This window comes from Grampus griseus (assembly GCF_964374135.1).
Source record: "Grampus griseus genome assembly, chromosome: 3".
NCBI lineage: Eukaryota > Metazoa > Chordata > Mammalia > Artiodactyla > Delphinidae > Grampus > Grampus griseus.
In genome coordinates this window covers 56,137,858-56,157,688 of record NC_139019.1, presented here as the reverse complement: position 1 = coordinate 56,157,688, position 19,831 = coordinate 56,137,858, and the positions used below count along the sequence as shown (strand labels likewise).

Here is a 19,831-nt window from a genome sequence, read left to right as displayed (position 1 = left end):
TCGTTGAGGTGACTGCCTGGCTGAGCCCAGTCTAATGAAATGATTGGTCTTGTTTTAAGCCACTAATTTCTGGAGTATTTTTGACACAGCAATAGATAACCAGACCACTACCCTTATATCACCCAATTAAGGAGACATCTTTTTGTCTGTTTTTCATACTGTGCTGTACTCACCATAATTTTTGGCTTCCGTAGCAACATTTACACTAAATGAAAACAATCTACAAAGGCACATAGAGTTGGGGAGTAAGATGTTCCGTCCGTCAAATATTCTCATTAACAGAGTAAGTACACGCTTTAGGCAAATTACCGTAGAGTACATAGATGCTTTAGGCAAATTATGGATTGCAGAGAAACACCATTTTTCAAAGAAACTGCCAAGTTTTAAAGAATGAAATGGTCACTATATACTGAGCATACTTTGATGGTTTTCTCTTTGCCTTTAGAATCGTCTGTTATTTTGAGGTGAACGTTATGCACATTCATTACCTCATGACTAAGTTGCTCCTCAGTAAGACTTCTGGGAACAGGTCAAAGAGCCCAGTTTTGCAGTCCGCAGAGAAGCACAGCCGGCAGCTGCTCGGAGCAGCAGGGCTTGGGAAGGTCATGGCTGCTATTTATTGCTAACGATCTTTTTTTTTTTTGCTAATGAATAGTTGTTAGCTAACAACCAAGGCCACATTCACCCAGGGCATAATAGCCGTTTGAATGCTCTCTGTGAATGCTGGAGAAGATAAAAGATAAGTTGAGGGACAGGAAGCATGCCCTATTATTCCCTAAGACTTTGAAGGTAGAGAAATTTAAATCCTTTTTTTTTTCTTTTGCAAAACACCAGACACACATAAGATGTAATTAAGATTCTATGAGGCAGAGAATTTTCTTTAAATGAAGCTTATGCTTCACAGAACATAGGCTAAAGAAATTCTTTTGATATTTCTGAACAGGAGGAAGAACTCATTTGTTTATGTAATTCTTCAACTAGGTGCGAACACTCTGAATGCTACTGACAGTAATAACAAGAGTTAATGTTTATATAGCATTTTCTTTGTGCCAGGTAGTGTTCAGCTTGCTTTGCATTTATTACCTCATTCTGTCCACAGTAAGTCCACGAGGTGGTATTACTATTATCCCTGTTTAACAGATGAGATTGAGGGGAGCCCATGGCCACACAGTAAGTCAAGGAGCTCTTAGTGCTCTATCTCTGAAGAGAACCTCCTGTTTCTTCTCTGAGGAGACATCGTGTGGTGCAGTGGGAAGGGAATGAGACTAGGAATCTGGATTTTAATCTCAGCTCCACCAATTTGGACAGGACATTTCCCCTGACCTGAGGAGAAGACTTAGAAGATTCCTCCTACTCTAGAACTTCTGGTTCTATGAATAACAGTAAAGTTAGAGTTATCTCCGGGTTTTGAAACAGCACTGAATAAGGAGTCTGCAGCACTGCAGGCAGACAGCTGGGAGGCTTCACCATCATGTGGGCCCTCAGAAAGAAAAGGCAAAACGAACCCCCCCAGGTGCTGGCCTTCAAACCATCAAGAGGCAGATCCTTACGAGGAAGCTCTGACCTGCTGTCATGACATATTTATTTATAAAAGATAAAACATCCAAAGAGAGAAAAGAGAAAATCATTAACAAACGAGACGAACTATAGGACCAAATATTTATGACCTATATAGAAAACTAAGGAACACATAGAGCGTTATGTGGTTTTTATTGGCATTTACTTTGAAAAGCACGTGGATTGCCCGTGACCAAGGTGGTAACCATTTAAATTTCGGCTTATTATCAGTTCTGAGAGTTAAATTCTGGTTTTGTTTGTTCTGCTGAGAAAACAACAAGTTTTCTCACGAACCTTTTAATTTCTCTGATTTTTGAGAAAATTTGACCCTACTGAACGTTGAATGAAAATTTCAAATCAATATGGAGATTCACACAGGCACTATTATTTTACAGATGAAAAACTGAGGGCTCAAGTATCTTGTCTAGGATCACAGGTAAATGATGACAGAAGCAGTGAGAAAATCCTGGGCTATTTCCCAGCATGGTAGAGTAGGGTTTCAGACCACGATTCCCCTGAAAATTAGCTGGAGGTGGCCACTTATAGTGAAATTCCCTCCTGTTAGTGCTTACTGGGTTCCCCTGGAGACCGTGACTGTGTTCCTTCAAGCTTCCCCAGCCCTTCACAAGGGGAAGCCTCCTTCCCGCGGGAGCCCGAGCTTTTTGCTTGCCTGTATCTAGATCTTCCTGGTGGCACAACATATGAACGTCTCAAGGCAGCACGCCAGTGCTCAATGATTTTGGAAATTTAAGGAGACCAAGTGTTAGTAGACTGTACACTGGAGTACGATGCCCGATTTCTCAGGAAGCCAGTAATTCACTAGAAGCAGGCCCCCTCCAACTCAGACCCACGGATGGTTTGAACTCAGGGTTACTCAGCCCACAGGGACTGGCTGAGCGGCTGGAAGGTCCGACGGCTGACTGTCCTCTTGTTTAATAGCACCGTGTGGGATTTCCTATCACTGGGGGTGTGGCAGAGCAGAGCATCCAAAGTGTAAGTGGTGACCTGGCCATTTATGTGCAGTTTCCCATACAGCTCATCAAATGTGGCCAGAAGAGCGGGCACATCCTTCACTTTTTCCCTCACTTTGACCAGCTGAAAAAAAAGCAAGAAGAGTAGATTGTTATATCTCTGCAAGATTTCTTCCTTGTTCTTTTTATCCTCCAAGAAGCAGAGATATAAATGCAAAAAAAAAAAAAAAAAAGAGTGTGCACCTAAAGTGGTAAAAACCAGGGTGCGGGGGCACAGAGAGGTATAACTAACTATAAGGGATTCCATAAGCTATAAACAACATTCAGGATTAGTACTTAAAAATCACCCCTGGTATTTTATAAAAGGGGGGTTCAAGTGGCCCATACTATACGATGAAACATACCAGGGAAAGGAGGTCAAACAGCATGGAATCAAGTGTGTCCAATTTAACGATCAGAGCAGGAGGCAGGGTCAAATGATGTAGGGCTTTCTAGCTCATGGTAAGTGTTCTGGAATTTATTCTAAAAGCCATCAGAAGGTCCAAACTGGGACATGATCTGATTTCGATTTAAAAAGCTGTGTGGAGAACTGGAGGGTACAAGAATGTGGAGACTAATCTAGGGGCCCCCATCATAGGCCAGATGAGAGCAGGTGATGGTTTAGACTGGGAAAGGTATAGAAAAGATGGAGAAGTAGATATATATGAAGTATATTTTGGAGATTAAACTGAAAGGATTTATTGTTGAAGGGGAGAGGAAAAGGGAGGCATCAAAGACATCTTCGCAATTTGGGCTTTAGTAACCTGGAGATGGGGGGTGTCATTAACTGAGATGGGGAAGATGGCAGGATGAGATTTGGAGAGGGAAAATCAAGAGTTCTGTTTTGGACAAGATTGAGATGTCTGTGAAACATCTAGGCAGACATGTCCAGAGGTTATTGGCTACACAATTATGAGGCATGGGGGCAAGGTCTAGACCAGAGGTATAAATATTAGCATCACAAGTGTATGAATGGTATTTAATTCTACAAAAATGATTGAGCTCAAAATTAGAATGTGAATGTGAGTCTATCACATATACACAGCTTGTGTAATATAACACAAACCTGCACACCTTCTTTTCAAACAAGGGCTCCCCACTGAACCTTCAGGTAAAGTTTAAACACTTCTAACATTCTTAAAAAGAATAGCTTGTTTAGTCCTCATGTTCAGGGTGAGATGCAGCAGCATATGGCTTTCAAAAGAAGCAAAGCAGGTGAGCCAAGCTGGAGGTAGCCTTGCTCTCACTGCAGATACTACCTCAGTTCTTTTTTTTCTTTTTTCTTTCTTTCTTTTTTTAACTACCTCAGTTCTCTTAAATCACTACAAAAATAAATATTAAATGGTATCACTAGGACCATCCTACAATTGAAGCCGAAAACAGTTGGTACGACATTGTTTGTTAATTAAGTTTTAAAAAAGAAGTCAATAAGGAAACAGTTCACGTTGGAGTGGTTTCCGTCACGGTGCTGCAGAAAAGTCCGCAGTTCTTTTCACCATTCCTCTAAGGGCACAACAGCACCTTCTCACCACACATTAAACATGTCCAGTAACTGGTGGCATAAACACTAAATAGAGCATTTGTAAAATGCAGAGTTTTACAACATAAGACTCCACATTGCAATCTCACAAAGATATTCAGAACTAGCTCAAGAGCTGCTGGGGTTTTAGGGATCAGTTCACTTCTCAACAAGCAGTTCCCTGGGTAGCCTCACAGCAACCAGGGGATACACTGAACTAGAGGGTGAGCTTTCTAAGTAAATCAGCCTTATAGGCTTTGGGGGGGGGGAGAATCAGATAAAAACAATGAGTATTTTTCAGTGTGAAGTTTGGATGCTTTAGTCGCATAATTCAGGCAACATATTGACGGGCCAGGTCTAAGGAAGGATTAACATCAGTGCTAGTGAGAAAGCAGAGGTTGTGTCAGTGCTGCGCACACATGCACATGATCGTGTGCTTTCAAACCAGTTTACATTTCTAGTTCCCCTACTTTTCTGAACACACTCCCAAAAGGTTCAGGTCGGTCACAACCTACACAGAGCTAAGACCTCAAATAGAAAGAAGCTTTAAATTTAATCAACCAGTTAGTTTCCCGACAAGCTCCCTTTACAGAGCCTTCAGGTAGGAGTGAGGAATGGGACTGGGCTGGGAAGGCCACAGTGTGGCAGAGGCGGGGAGCTGCCTGCCACCTGCCCTCTGCTGCCAACCTGCCATCTCAGGTGCTAGCCGGAACGCAGCTGGGACCGTGCTACCAAAGGCCAGGGAAGAGGGAGAAAAGCTGGGAGAGGACCGACAACCAGGCCCCTTGGTTAGTCAAAATGACTATACCAGTATCTTTACTAACAATATGATCACCGCCAATAATTTATGATTTCCTCACAGTCTTTTTTCCCTGTAGGTTATATGACTAGCGATGTACAAATCACTAAATTTCGAATGACTTACAATAATTCCTCTTTATGTGCTTAAGCCATCAGTATGACACAAGGTTCATTTGTTTCATTTTACTTTCAAGTTTTAGAAATTGCTTCTTTCTCTTCATTTTTATTTAACTTTATTTTATAATTTTGCAAAGCATTTATATGGTTCCATTAGTTGGTCTATTCAGGAGCTAAAACCACAGTTCTAATTAGAAAAGCTTTAATATGGTTTCATATCTGGCAGGTCTAGCACCTCTTCTTTCACAGAGTCTTCCCAGCTATTCTTGCTAGTTTGCTCTTTCTACTAAACCTAAACTACAGAAAAAAACCTAATGGTATTTTTATTGAAATGTTACATTATCACATTAACTTGGGCAGAACTGACTTTATGAGGTTGAGTCTTCCTATCTAAACACCCAGCAGGTCTTTCTTTTTAACATCTTTATTGCAGTATAATCGCTTTACAATGGTGTGTTAGTTTCTGCATTATAACAAAGTGAATCGGCTATACATATACATATATCCCCATATCTCCTCTCTCTTGCGCCTCCCTCCCACCCTCCCTATCCCACCCCTCTAGGCCAGTATGTCTTTTTACTTGTTTAGGTAGGGGAGATTTTCTTTTTGTTAAGATGAGAGATACTATAGCCTACTGTTTGCCTATGGGGTGATCCACAGGGAAGGTGAGCAATAGTGATGATGTTCAAAAGAAGGTGACGCAACTTCTGGGCTGATGCCCTGGGCTGGCTGGGGGTGGGGATGGGCTCCCAGGCTCTAGAGAGGTGCCTACAGTCACCACGGCTTCAGGAGGGAAGGCTGAGCAGAGAGAGAGGGGGGCAAGGAGGCTGTTGGTGCGGCAGCGGTCCTCCTCTAATTGCTTCTGTTTCCTCTGTGAAACAGGAAGCAAGGTCATCAACTGAGAGGAGTGGGGAGAAGGAATTGGATGCTTAAGGAGAAAGGAAAAAGGAAAAGAAGACGGCCGACACCCATGAAGACAGTGTGGGGAAAAGAACCATGTAAAAGGAACAAGTTTTCCTAGAATTTCAGAGGAAATTCTCTTGTGTTAGAGGAACAAAGTCTGCACCCACACATAGAAATCTAGCCACAGGAACCACAGAGAGGTTGCCGGATTGGACAGTCTCTTTAAAGAGGTGGCCTACAGGATGAAGGTATCAAGTGGACAGTTTCAAGGGTGTTCTTGCACCTTTACAGGATTTCTGTGGAAGCCGCCTACTCACCACTTCTTCTGAGAACACAGGTTTTTTCACAAATCTTGACAGATTCCCCTCTGTAGCATCCTTTAGTGTGTCTATTAGGCTTTTCAACATGTTTGACTGGATGTGGATCATAAGCTGAAGAAAAAGAAGAAACAAGAAAAACAAGATTGAGCTAGTGATCAACACTGAGACGTGTACCCCGTGAGGTAAGCCTACATTTAGAGGCATCGACCCTGCTTTCATGCCACTTCCTAATTCATTTGCTTGCTCAAGTTCAAAGGTGCTTTGAATGAATGGCCACCAACCAAAACTTGGTTTCCAATAGCTAATCAAAACACCACCACTTCAAAGCTTGCTAAAAGGCAGAAATGGAGAGAACATGGATTTTGGAGTCTGACATACTTGGGTCAGAGTCTTGGCACTGGCACTTACAGCCAAGTGACTCTGGCCAGGTATTTAATCTCTTTCAGTATCTTTATTTGTGAAATGAGGAAAATACCTTTACATCTCACATTTTGAATTACTGTGAACATTAAATGAAATATCAGCACGCAGGAGGTCCTCAACAAACATTACTATTAGATTCTTCCCTATTTCCTCTAGATTCAGAGGATATGACAATCAGACAATCTCATAAGACTGGCTCTGGGTCAAAAGATACCTTTATCTTTTAATTTTTTTGGTTAGGAAATTGCAGGCGTACAGATTGTGCAAGTATAAAGTGGAAGCCGGTTAAAGTTTTAATGAGGCACTCCTATCTATACTGTAGCTATCAAAACGGGGTGCTTGTACTTGGCTTTCAAAATGATACCACTAACTACCTTCCATCAGATACAATTAACATAAGGAAAAAAAAGAACACATTTCCCCCGCACCCCAATTACCAATGTTCACTAGTCTCATTTGAAAAATACAGCAAAGTTTAAAGAAAATGAGAATAACTCAGAATTCACCAACTAATGTTAACCATTGTTTCCAATCTCATGTATTATCTTCCAAATATATGAATCCCCCCCACCCCCCAATTTGATTCTGCTTTTTGGTCAATTATTATAAAGTGAACATTTTCTCATAGCATCAAGAAGTTTTAGGAAAAAATAAAACCTCATTTTTAATGATGAATGCATAGCAATCCATCATATAAATCAAATAAAGCAATACCATACTTTATTCTATCAATAAATGTCATACATTTTAAAAAATTGTTACTTTCTTAGACTTGATTCCCAGAAGTGAAATTACAAAATCGAAGGGTGTAAACATTTTTAAGCCTCTTGATCTTTAGAAAGGATAGTTTTTCTGGGAGAGATATTCCTTTCTTATACCAAAGCAACTAAGTTCTCTTAATAGTCCATTTTATAACATTGTATGTTTGCTGAGCAGGTGATCGGGATGAGGGGTTATCTTTGGTCCTGAAGAACAGAATGAAATGGCCCCAAGTAGCCTAACTCCAAAAGCCCTGATCTAAGTTGAGTTCTAGAGCACAGGCAAAACCCTTTGTAGGGAGAGAACATTCCGTGGGTCTCTCACAGTCAGGCAGAAGCACTGACTGTCTTTAGTCCCGACTGTATTTTCAAGGATGTTTGTGCCGCCAGCAGCCTGGGAAGACAGACCGTGTCTCACCCAAAGCAGAGGGCAGGTATGCTTACTGTCCAATTTAAGAGATTTGGGTTCCCCAAGTTCACAGCTCCTCTCTTAAAATATAATCCCCTGTGTGTGCAAGAAGCATATAGCCCTCTTCATGTCGCTCTGTGGGAACTGGGCTCAAGAAACTGCTGCAAAAATGCTAATCCGCTGGCTACTGCTATTGCTGTGAGTAATAAACTGTCCTTCTTCTCTCGGTGTCTTGTGTTCTCCACCAGCATCCACAAAACTGTGGCAGGTTAACTCGTTAGCTCAGAAGTGGGGTAAAATCTCCACGTCTTAATAGTTCTTAACAGTTTTGTTAGTAAAAACCAATCCCAATTTGGTTGGCAGTGGTCTGTCCTGTCAAGGGCAGGACCTACCTTGTTGATGCCACATCTGCAGTGCCTGGCACCGAGTAGACCCTCAACAATGAGAAATGAGAAGGGGAGTGTAGGTCCCCTAGCAATGTACAGGGATAAACCTCCCGGACCTCATGCTAGAAACTATTAATGATGTGCTTCTGAAAGATTTCAACTTTTCTTCCTAATTTTTCCCAGTTTCTCTCCTGCCTCCAGCAACTAACCCTGACTCAGTGGGGATTTCAAGAGTAAGGTTCAATACCTGGAACTATACTGCTGAAGGGCAACATAGATGAGGCAGTTACTGATTAAAGGCAAAGAAAAAATTTAAAGCTAGGAGCTTGTCTCAAACTGAAGTCTCAGGGTACAATTAAGAAAGCTAAATCAGGGTATAGTGCATTGCTTCAATCTTACAGATTTCAAACAAAAGGCTAGGAAAATTGAATTAGCAAGGAGCAGGGGGACTTTTCGTTAAAAAAAAACTAGTCAAAGAACACATACTTCCCACCCTTCTGATTTTCTGAGACCTCAAGAAATGTGTCACTGGACACCTTTGACCAAAAAAGGGAACAGAAGCCCTGAACATGCAGACATCTCTGCATTTCTTTTCTTTCCAAGTTTGCTATATTTGAAGTAGAATAGCACAGTGTGGTAGAGACTGCTAATTTTCTAACCAATATCCACATTTCCCTTCTTTGTTTTGATAACAGAGCTCCTAACTTTAACTGATGCTGTCATGTATGGAACTCAGAAACTGTATTTCTCAGGTCTGTCTGCAGCTAGATGTGGTCATGGGATTAAGCTCTCGCCATTAACGTGTAAGTACAAGTTGTTGGGGGAGACGTTTGGGAAAGCATTCTTAAAAGGGACCAACTTCTTTGTCCTCCTGCATTCTCCTACTTCTTGCTGGAATAGATGTAATGGATAGAAGTCACGTGCTTAGGATAGTGGTATGGAAATACAAGAGGCCAGGTCCCTGATGACATCACGGAATGTCATACCAGACCTAGACCGACCACCTCTGGTTTTCTACTTGGAAGAAAAAGAAATCCTCTAATTTATATAGACTCTTGTATTTTTAGAGTCTGCATTGCTTCCAGCCAAATGCAATTCTTAAACATATAGGTGAGATGCTGCCACAAAGGGATTTATGAGAAATAATAAGTCCTGTCTCCTTTCCTACCGGTGTGGCCTAGGACTGCCCAGCATGAGCTAGAACTTTAGCGTGGCCTTAGTGAGTAGGAGAAACAAACATTAAAACATTTACCTGTGTTAACAAATAAATGATAAAAAAAAAAGCAGTGAAACTCACCACTTGTCAATTCCCCTGTAAGGTAATTCAATTCCAGAATGGGTCTAGATTTCTAGAGAAATGATTAGAATTCAATGAGATCATGTGCTCAACCAGTTCGGTGTGGAGCGAGCATGAGCTGGGAAATGGGGAGCCAGGCCCTCTGGGTCGTATCAGCAGCAGGAGCAATTTCAATGAAAAGAAAATTAAGTTGAGGGGAAAAATTAGGTAAGTTCATATTCCAACTGGCAGCAAGAAAAGATTTTAGTGTAAGGCATTAATTTTTAAAGCAGATCTGAAAAAAACTTCATTTATTTCTGCTGATACTGACTGAAGAGACTCTATTCAGCCTATTTGTTAGGTTTCCGTTTCTGAATAATTAACAAATTGCCCTTAAGGATTCTAAGCAGATGACTCAGCCTTGGAGAAGCTAGGGCCCGGAATTAAATTATTTTTTAAAAACCTGCTCTAATAACAGAGACCCAGAATCTGAAAGATTATTAAACCTGAGAATGGCAACCAGCTCTTTTCCACCATTCCCAAGGAAGGAAGAAGAAACAGGCTTGTATTGAAATAGGAGAAATTTAGATTGGAAATTTGCCAAGAATTGCCTGAGTGAAAATTTTTAAACAATCTTTAAGTTTCTGGACAATGGATAATTCTGCGACCCAGTTCATGGAGGGAATGGTTCATATTCAAGATCAACTCAAGGATCCTTACAGAGCGCTTGCCAGAAACATGCCCATTCATTCGACCACGTTGATCGGCCGTCTCCCCGCCCCCCAACCCAGCTCTCCCAGGAGGAGCTGTTCCTGCTGCCACGACTGAATAGCCGAGGAATCTAAATTCAAGGACATGGAGTACGTGCACTAACAGCAGGTTCGTTTTTTGACATCCTGTGTTCCTTTCACCATTCCGGAGAAGCAGTTAGCTCCAGTCCTAGATAAAAGACGCACAACGCTAATCTCTGTAGGTCTGGAGTGGTGGGGAAACCCTAGGCTTTGTATGTAGTCAAACAGAGTTGATTGTGTTAAAACTTTGACTCTGCTATTTAATTAGCTGTGAGAACCTGGGTAGTTTACTTACCCTTTGAATCTTCATTTTCCACATGTATAATATGGAGAAATACTGTTCTGACAGTGTTGTATAAAATAAACCGACAAATGTAAGTATCTAGCGTGGCACCTTAGCTAAAATAAACCGAAACCCTGCCGATCTCACTCTTCCGTTTCTTATCAACCCTTATTGATCCCCCCATGCCCATTGCAACTCTAGGAAAAGCGACTAACGACCCACATAAAACTTCTCTCACACAGTCTCCTGTGTTTCTTTCCCCGCTGATGCTATGAACCGCCTGGAATCCTAGCAATTCTACTGCTATCCAATCATGAAATGAGTGCATCTGCAGGCCACTCTCTCAGAAGCAGATAAATATATTAATACTTGGAGATGCTGAGCCGTCCACATCCAGTAGGAAGCTGAGAAGAAGAAAAAATAACATATGCATCTGCTGGAAGACCAGGATTCCTAGTCTGTTTGGCTTACTGGCTCACATGACCTGGACTTCTGGACTCCGGACCTTTGCCACCTTGGCCTCCATCAGCTGAGAGCTTTTCAGGCTGACCTGCAGTTTCTGTTCAGGTGCCCAGTCTTGGGCCAGGGGCTGCCTGCAGGAGGCCATGGCACGTAGGGCTATCAGCTCTCTTGGGTTTCGATCCACTGGTGTGATTCCTCCCCTGTCTTTTTCTGTTGCTTCCTCTGCCTCACCATTAATGCCGTAAAAACTCATTTCTGGGACCTCTTACCTCCCTTTTTTGTGGCATTAATCAGTTTATAGCAGATCCATTACCAGGTTTTACAGATAAGTTCTTAACTGGCAGCTCTGACACTCATCCCCACTCCAGGCTCCTGCCCTTTGCCAACTACAACATCTCTTTTTGCGTATTTTTCTTATATTTAGTCTCTTCCCTTCCAAACCCACCTCTTTCCCTTTTTTCCTCCCAGGTTCTCTACTATCACTGTCTCCATCTTTCTGGTTCCCTAGGCTCATCTTTCCCTCCTGTGTAGGCATTTTGAAAAGTAAATATGAGGTCAAATATAAGGTATTCTTATCTCAGACTTCTTGGTGGAACTTGTTGCCCAGAATTTACCATAAAGGCTTATCTAGTCCTTCTCTTGAAAGTCATCTGGGCACTGGTCTGGGGGTGACATTTGAGGATAATTATGGGCAGAACTGAAAACCACGGGAGCTTGCAGTTATGCGCAATTCCTGTTCACGGGTTCTAGGATTTGTTAGAAATAAATAATCCTTTTATTTAACATATTTCATTTTAAACAAATACTACTGGTATTAGCAAGCATCACTGAACACTGATTACATGCGAGGCACCAACTGTTTTGTGTTAACTAACTACTTTATATGCATTATTCTTTCAATTCTCCTAATGAAAGAATGGTACTATTACTACTGCTACTTCAGATAGAAGGAAAATGGGTGGTAGAGGTTAAGTAACTTTGCCTAAGGACTCAAAACTAGGAAGAGAACCAGCAAACTAACTGGCAAACTAGAACCCTCAGCAAAACGAATCTCCCAACAGAGAACGCCCTTTCACCTCCATGCCTCCAGTCCCACAGCCCTGTCCTCCTTCAGAACACTGCTCAACAATATTCTTCTCCCCAGTTCTCCTCCGTTAGCTCCTGCTGGCCAGCCCTTTGCTCCCCAGCCTGGAATACCGCACTGGCTATGACCCGCTATCCCAGTTCATGTCATGCTGGTGTTTACCCATTTCGGTTCATCTTGACCCCTTGATGTTTCAGGAGACTGTAAGTTCCTGGACACTAGGGGCTTTCTTTTGAACTCCCCACAACACACGTACTCAGCATACAAGCAGGGCCTCAGCAGGGCCTAGCTGAGTGGGGGCTGTGATGTCGTTAATGACAGGAGAGTCTCTTAGTCTTTTCATTGCCCCAAGGAGGCGCAGACGACTCACTGCTCACTGAAAAGGTGGCAACAAAGAAAGAATGAAAATGGCTCGCATTTATTGAGCGCTTACCAGGTTAGATGCCACCTTATGCCGTAGGTGTACTGACTCCGTGAGTCAGGTACCATGGATAGGATGTAATCAGCACGCAGGCTCTTCCTAAGTCTCAGTGGAGAGACTGCAGAGTCCATCTCCCTTCTCTCTAAATTGACAGCCTTTCTGTAGTCATGTGTTACACCTGCAGCATTTAGCCACCTCTTATATCCGATCATATCTGCGTTTCCCACCTATTTATACACTCCTGGAAGAACGTATTGACTCCTCTCATAGTGCTCCATTATAACTTTCACACAGTGATCAATAAATGAACATAATGGATGACCTTGGGAGATCAAAAGTCATTTGTTGTACACAGACAAAAAAATCTAGACTGCGTTTTATTACACTTCAAGCCTTACTTTAAACCATAAAGAAGTCACTTACATTTAAATTAGTGCAGATTATGCTTTCTGGCTTCATGATTTGAGAAAAAATGGATATAGCTTTTGCCAGCTGGTTCTAGAAGGAAGAAAAACAAGTCATACCCCCAAGGCATATAAACATTACTCTGCTATCATAAAGATCATTTAAGATGTCAGGATATTCCTATTCATGGTGCCCCAGGGTTTTGAAGTACACAAAGAAAAAAAGTTTTTTGGTAATCAAAAATGGACATTCTATAAAGTGTTTCCTACAGTGGCACATTACTGAATGTTTTAACAACCTGCCTGAGTTCCACATTCTAAGATGGGGGCATAAAGTTGGCATTTCCCCTTCTCTCACTGGAATGAGCTTTCAAAAAAAAAAACAAGGTTGAGAAATAGAAATGCACACCCATCTTTGACATAATTAGAACATAGCAGAAACCTCAAACCACAGAAGAAATCTGCATTGCCAAAAACACTGGAGATGGAGCATACGCGAGTTCCAGACAAAGCAGTAAGAGGAGGACATTGCTGCATATCTCAGAAGGAGTGCACAAAGTAGTTCTCAAAGGTGAGGGCACAGCCTGAAGTACTAAATTCCTGTTTACAACGATGATAATAGAGTTTAGAACTAGTAATGAGGTCTTTGGATCCTTTAGGTGGCAGAGGCGAGGCTAATCAAGAATTTGCACAGATCAGCCATACTTGCAGGAAACAATGTGTCACTTATAGCAGCGTCAGAGAAGAGACTTTTCATTGAAAATCACCTACGTGCCTACTCCCATTGGCCAGGAAGAAATAGAGCCAATGCATATTTGTAGACAAAACTCAGATATAAAGAAAATTCCTGCTGGCCTAGAACGTGGCAACACGGCGCTATTCTCTTCTGACATGAATCTTCTGCAAGTGGCTGGTCTAAGCATCTTTCAATGATGAATAACCAAAAAAGAACCAGCATGTAAACTATATAAAGACATTATGAGGAAAAAAGAAAAAAAGGATTACAGCAAGGAAAAAAAAAAAGAAAAGAAAAGAACTGGCTGATGAAGAACTCCCAAAGGAAAAATGTTTCCATGGATATAAGGGACAGAAAAGAGAAAAACTAACAAGATCAAGTCACTCAGAAGTGGGAAAAAAAAAAAAAATTCAGGCAGGCCTCAGATTTCTCCATAGCAACATTCCATACTAGAAGACAGAAAAACAATGCCAAAGAAAACCTCAAGTAAAGCAAATATCACCTCACAATTTTATATCTGGCCAAACTGTAGTTTAGAAAAAAAAAAAAGGCAAATAATTTTAAAATACCAAGAACTCAAGGAGTACTGTTCCCCTGAGGAATTTACTAGAACACACTTTGGAGAGTCTTAAATTAAAACCATTCCCTGAGCACGTTACTTGGTAAACGAATCATTTGAAATTTCCACTTTAATTATTTGAGAAATTTCTCTGAGTACAGCCTCCCTCATTGATTGTCCATAGGATCCTGGCCAGCCCCATGTAAACAGCAGTGCATGTTAGGCCCTCCACTGTAAATGAAAACATTCTTTGGAGGCAGAGGTGTAGATGTAGGTTGCCATGGCACCAAAGGCATTGGTCTCTTTATGGGGACTTTTTCTTTATGACAGAGTCAGAGGAAAAAAGATAAAATAAAAGCAAGAACAAATGAAAGTAGTAAAGTCTTGCCTACTCCTAATTCACTTATGTGCACCCCAAAGCCTTACCTGGTTCAGAGCTAATGCCACTGCAAAACAGGATGCTCTCCTGCAGAGGATTTCTCCCTTGATGAGGGCTTCTTCCCTTAACGTGGTACAGATTGTAAAAGATTCAGGGCTATTCTGGGGGAAGACAGGATTGCTCAATAAATAAATGTCACAAACCTTTAGGTTAATAAGATGATTAATGGTGCCCAGTGTTTCAGATTTCCTTTTGGAAGAATTTCCTGGAGCCTATCTCAAGCCGCTTAAAAGATTAAGTTCCATATAGAGACTATTTGCAAATAGACTCAGTTATCTATATATTAGCAGCTCAACTCTTAAATGAACTTTATTTTTAGCTCTTTTTCGGTTTTCTGACCTGGGGCAGCTTTACCCACAAACATACAGGTCTCTTTTCATCCAGGCAGGCTGGTTTCAAGACATAGGTACCATAACATACACGTGTGAAGAGTCAGTGTGCTACTATCATATTAAATGATAAGAGTAAAGCTTAGCAACACCACAGAACTTTTCCTTAGGGGGTTTCCAATCTGAAAATATCCGTGTTAAGTCAAATGTTTGAAAACATGAAAACATACCTGAATGGAAATCATTAAAGAATCCCATAAAACCAGATACCTTAAAACAAAAACCAACAAAAAAACCCACACACACCAGGAAGATGAGTGATATACAAAGTAGCAGACAGCAGCGGTAAGACAGAATTCTCTTCCTTTATCTATGTTGTAGGTGGGTTAGGTTTACGAGAGCAGCATTAGTTCTGTATCTGTCTGTCATGGCGTGATTCGTTACTCAAATCCTAAAGGAAAATCTGAATTTAATGAGAGGGGATGGTTCCCAGAATTGGCTTGCAATTTGTAACAGCTGACCAGTTCAGTTTTTCAACTCCAGTCTCCACTGAGTGAAACAAATTATTCTTGAACACAATATAGGGCAGCAGTCCCCACCCTTTTTGGCACCAGGGACAGGTTTCGTGGAATACAGCTGTTCCACGGAGCTGGGGTTGGGGGTGGGGATGGGTCAGGCGGTAATGCGAGCAATGGGGAGCGGCAGGTGAAGCTTTGCTTGTTTGCCCACCGCTCACCTCCTGCTGTGCGGCCCGGTTCCTAACAGGCTGCGGACTGCCACCAGTCCACAGCCTGGGGGTTGGGGACCCCTGATATAGGGGAGAAAAGTCCTCTGGCCCTTTGTAAGTAGTAGAGTTAAATTCTCTCCACTTCAGTATACGCTCAGGGAGACATCTCTAAGAAGGCCAGGAAACTGTGTATCACAGTGCTGAAGAACCAATGCTCAAGTGTGTGTCATGTTGGCTTCTGTTCACAGAATCATAAAGTGGCAGGATTGGAAAGGATCATCTAGTAATCCAGCAGTCAGCAAACTACGACCCTGGGGCCAAAGCCAGCCTATGGCTAAAAATGGTTCTTAGATTTTTAAAGATTTGTAAAAACAAAGAAGCTGTGCCTAGGACCGTAAGTGGCCCCCAAAGCCTAAAATATTAACTATCTGGCCTTTTATAGAGAAAGCTTGCTGGCTCCTGAATCCAAATGCTTCATTTCACAAATGAGGTAAGTGACCGCTTCAAAGCCAGTTCATGTTAAAGTTGAGACTAGACTCCACATTTCTCAATTTCCAAGTTGGTTTCTTCCCCCTGTAACCCAACTGCCCCTCTTGTTTTGGAAAATTGGTATCGCTATGCTTTTCAGGGAAATTTTTCAATAGCCACGTTCTACCTTACTTAGTGTTCCTTCATTTTCAGTATAAAAAGGTTTTGTTAAGTTTCCAGTGTTAAAACGGCATGAATGTGTACAGTAATGCATGGAATCTTGGTCACTGTACTATTTCAGTTACCATTTATGCATTCAATAAGTAATAAAGAAACAGTCTATGTGCAAGAAACAATCCTGATAGAGTAATAAGACAGGGATTTATAAGTCATGCTCTCTATTCTCAAAGAACTCATTTTAATGTCACATACGTTTATTAAAGATCGCTTGTGAACCAGGCACTGGTAGGTGCTGGCAAATAAAGATGCCTCAAGGAGTTTACCCTCTAGTGGGGAGGATGGAATGTGCATCCACTTAGTAGATCAGGCAGTGTTATAAGTGCCATGTCTGTGAACACAAATAGATCACAATCAAGGGATACTGAAGGACAGAGAGAACACTTCCAACTTAGGTGATCACAGAAGAATTCACAGATGAGGACAAAGTAGCCCTTGAGTTCACCAGTGAAGGATGCTAAGACTTCCATGGGAGAGGGCCACAGAGAAGACTGGTCTGGTGAGGTCCAGCAAGAGAAAGAGGCCTCTGAAGCAGAGTGTGAACCCAGCATGCTGTTTCTTGTTCTCATTATCTACACAAATGCCAGGAAAGATGGAAAGATGATAAAATTGCTTTTCCCATGATAAAACTGTCTGACATGGCTAACTTGGGTTTTCTAAAAATGAACATATTTAAAATGGAAATATCTGCACCAGATGGAAAACAGACTTCAGGGGAACTGAACTTTATTTGTAGAGAAAAAAAATAATAAATCCTCTCTCAAACATTACCCAAAATGCTCTAAAAGTTTAGGGAAGACAGTCTTACCAGTTTGTAGCAAACTGCAAAAGCAAGGATGTAAGTATCTTTGTTGAACTTCACATCTTGGTTTTTCATCTCAATCAGTACTTCCAATGCACCTGTCAAAAGCCAGGAGTGGGCCGGCAGTGTTAAATGCATTCAAGTGAGTTCAGAGTCCTCTACTATTGATTCCCAGAGTTCAATCTGTTTAGCTCCATCTACTGAAAAGTACACTTCAGCACAATAAAAACTTTTGAAGTCATTTATCAATTAACTAAATTTCAAAATAAATTATCAGATCATACAGGAAGAACTAGTATTTTAAAACCTATTATAACTGCAGCATAAGTAAAATCTGGGGTGTTTAAGTCATGATGTGATGCAATAATGTTTTCACACTTAAAGAATGGGGTCTCCATAATTCAGCCACTCATCAGGAATATAAAGATCATTTTTACATAGTCCATTGTTTTTCAGCAAACATAAATTGTGATACTTACTTTTATATTTAACTTTGATAAACAACATATCCATCAAAATATTGAATGATGTGGAGTCTGAGAAGAAACCTCGTAAATGCTAATGAAGAAAAACAATATAGTTTGGTTAAAAGGTAAAAGTATTAAGGGAGTACTTATACTGCATCTTCTCTGTCTAGGACTGTCTACATATTTTATTCATTTAGCAAAAAAATTTAAATGGTGCCCACTCTTTTGGGGTCATGCCTTTAGCAACGGGCACAGTGAACAAGAGGCAAAAGATACGGCAAGAGATCTCTAGGTTTCAGAAATCCAGTGAAGGACGTCTTTATGCAATGGGCTCTGCTAAGCTTAGAAGAAAGAAGCAAGCCGGTTAGCCCTCCTGGGGGTTGTCTTGGAACCTGGGTGCAGAATATTAACACGAAGTGGCAGCTATAAGTATGCTTGAGGGCTAAGGTGGGAGAGGCTCACACAACTATGATCCTCTTTTGGCAAACGAATAATAGTTGATTATTCACTTTCTGAAATAACTCACTACAACAGTGGTTCTCATCATTTTTAATGGGATGATAATGTGACACATGCTATTCAAATACACCATTAAATGTCTTGTGCAAGTCTGTTATTTTTTTTGAGACCCTATTAGGCAGACCCTATTCTAGGTGTTAAGAATAAAGAAATGATGAACAAGACAATGGCCCTGCCCTAAACTCTAGTAGGACTTATAATCTAGGGGAGCTTAAATTCTAGCAGAGGAGACAATGAACAAGTGAATAAAACAAGCGGAAAAAATAAAAATATAATTTCAAGTATCAATCAGGGCTATGAAGAACAATGAAACAGGATAAAAGGAACTGAGAAGATGATGGAAGGTGGTCAGGGAAGGCTCTCTGAGAAGAGGAGACCTCAATGAAGTGATGCAGGTGTAGAGCACTGAGGCCACGGGCCTGGCTGTCTGAGAGAAAACCAGAAGGTCCAGAGTGGAGTAAGCGAGAGGGAGAGTGGCAGGACATGAAGTACCACAACGGAACCTTGAGGGCATGGTCAGGGGTCTGAGTTCTATGCGAAGTGGGATGGGAAGCCACCAGAGCAGCCCCGTCCATAGGGAGAGATTGCAAGCCTCAAGTGTGAGCCACGTATGTGACTCTAAATTTTCAAGTAGTTTCATTTAAAAAAGTAAAAAGAAAGATGTGAAATCAATTTTAATAATATGTTACTTAACCCACGAAATCCAAAATTTCAACATGTAATCAATATAAAACATTATTAATAAGATACTTTACATTCTCCTTTTTATGCCAGGTATTTAAAATCCATCATGTATTTTACACTACAGCCCATGTAAATCTGAACTAGCCGCAGTCCAAGGCCTCCAAGGGTACATGGGGGTAGTGGCTACCATACTGGCAGCACTTCAGGGTTCTGGGCAGGGGACACGACAAGGTAAGGTGGAAGCAGGATTAGGCTTTATGGTACTTGACTCTAATTCAGTTTATTCTACAACTCCAGGAAACATATACATACATGAATGCTTCATGCTCAGGTAGGTTAAGAAAAACCAAAAAACGAAAACCTTTACCCTCATTTTCTTTCTTTTTGTTTCTTTTTATCATTATACTCATGGCTATGATTTATTACAATGAAACGTTTGTTTTCTTTTAATTACAACATTAACATATGCTTATTACAAAATAGTCAAACAATACAAAAGTATATACAGTAAAAAGTGAGGATTTCCTCTAATTCTACCCCCTGAAGATAAGCAGTAGTTTAGTGTATATCCTTCTAGATTTTTAAAACATATATGCTATAATGTAAATATGTATGTATATTTCTTCTTTTAGGAAAAAATAGGCTCAAACTAATCCATACTGTTCTGAAACCACCTTTTCTCTGCTTACTAATATATTATGGTCATCTTTCTAATACCCAGGGTCCTTAAAAGAGGGGCAAGGTGAGAGTTAACAGTTCCTCCATGGATACAACACTTTATATGAAAAAAAGTAAGAGGCAAAAGGACAACTTAGTTACGGAGATTCTTAAAAATATTAAAATGTCCCAGGGGGCCAGCCCTGGCCCCCAAACTTAATAAATGTTTCTGACCATGGATGAATTTATAATGTCTCTGAGTCCCCGTTTCCTCATCTGTAAA

At 41.0% G+C, this 19,831-nt stretch overlaps 1 protein-coding gene across 1 annotated transcript in view; it reads right to left on the bottom strand.

The window, feature by feature from the left end:
* Window positions 1–1,698: 1,698 nt before the first annotated feature.
* The window catches only part of PTCD2 (pentatricopeptide repeat domain 2), a gene marked incomplete at its 5' end in the record, with an annotated part of 28,392 nt that continues 10,259 nt past the window's right edge, over window positions 1,699–19,831 (bottom strand). Inside the window, 6 exons of the mRNA XM_082649864.1 lie at window positions 1,699–2,652; window positions 6,225–6,338; window positions 12,944–13,018; window positions 14,646–14,759; window positions 17,228–17,319; window positions 17,701–17,779. Coding sequence (XP_082505990.1) covers window positions 2,428–2,652; window positions 6,225–6,338; window positions 12,944–13,018; window positions 14,646–14,759; window positions 17,228–17,319; window positions 17,701–17,779 — 699 coding nt within the window. The 3' untranslated portion in view covers window positions 1,699–2,427. The remainder of the gene's footprint in view (window positions 2,653–6,224; window positions 6,339–12,943; window positions 13,019–14,645; window positions 14,760–17,227; window positions 17,320–17,700; window positions 17,780–19,831) is intronic.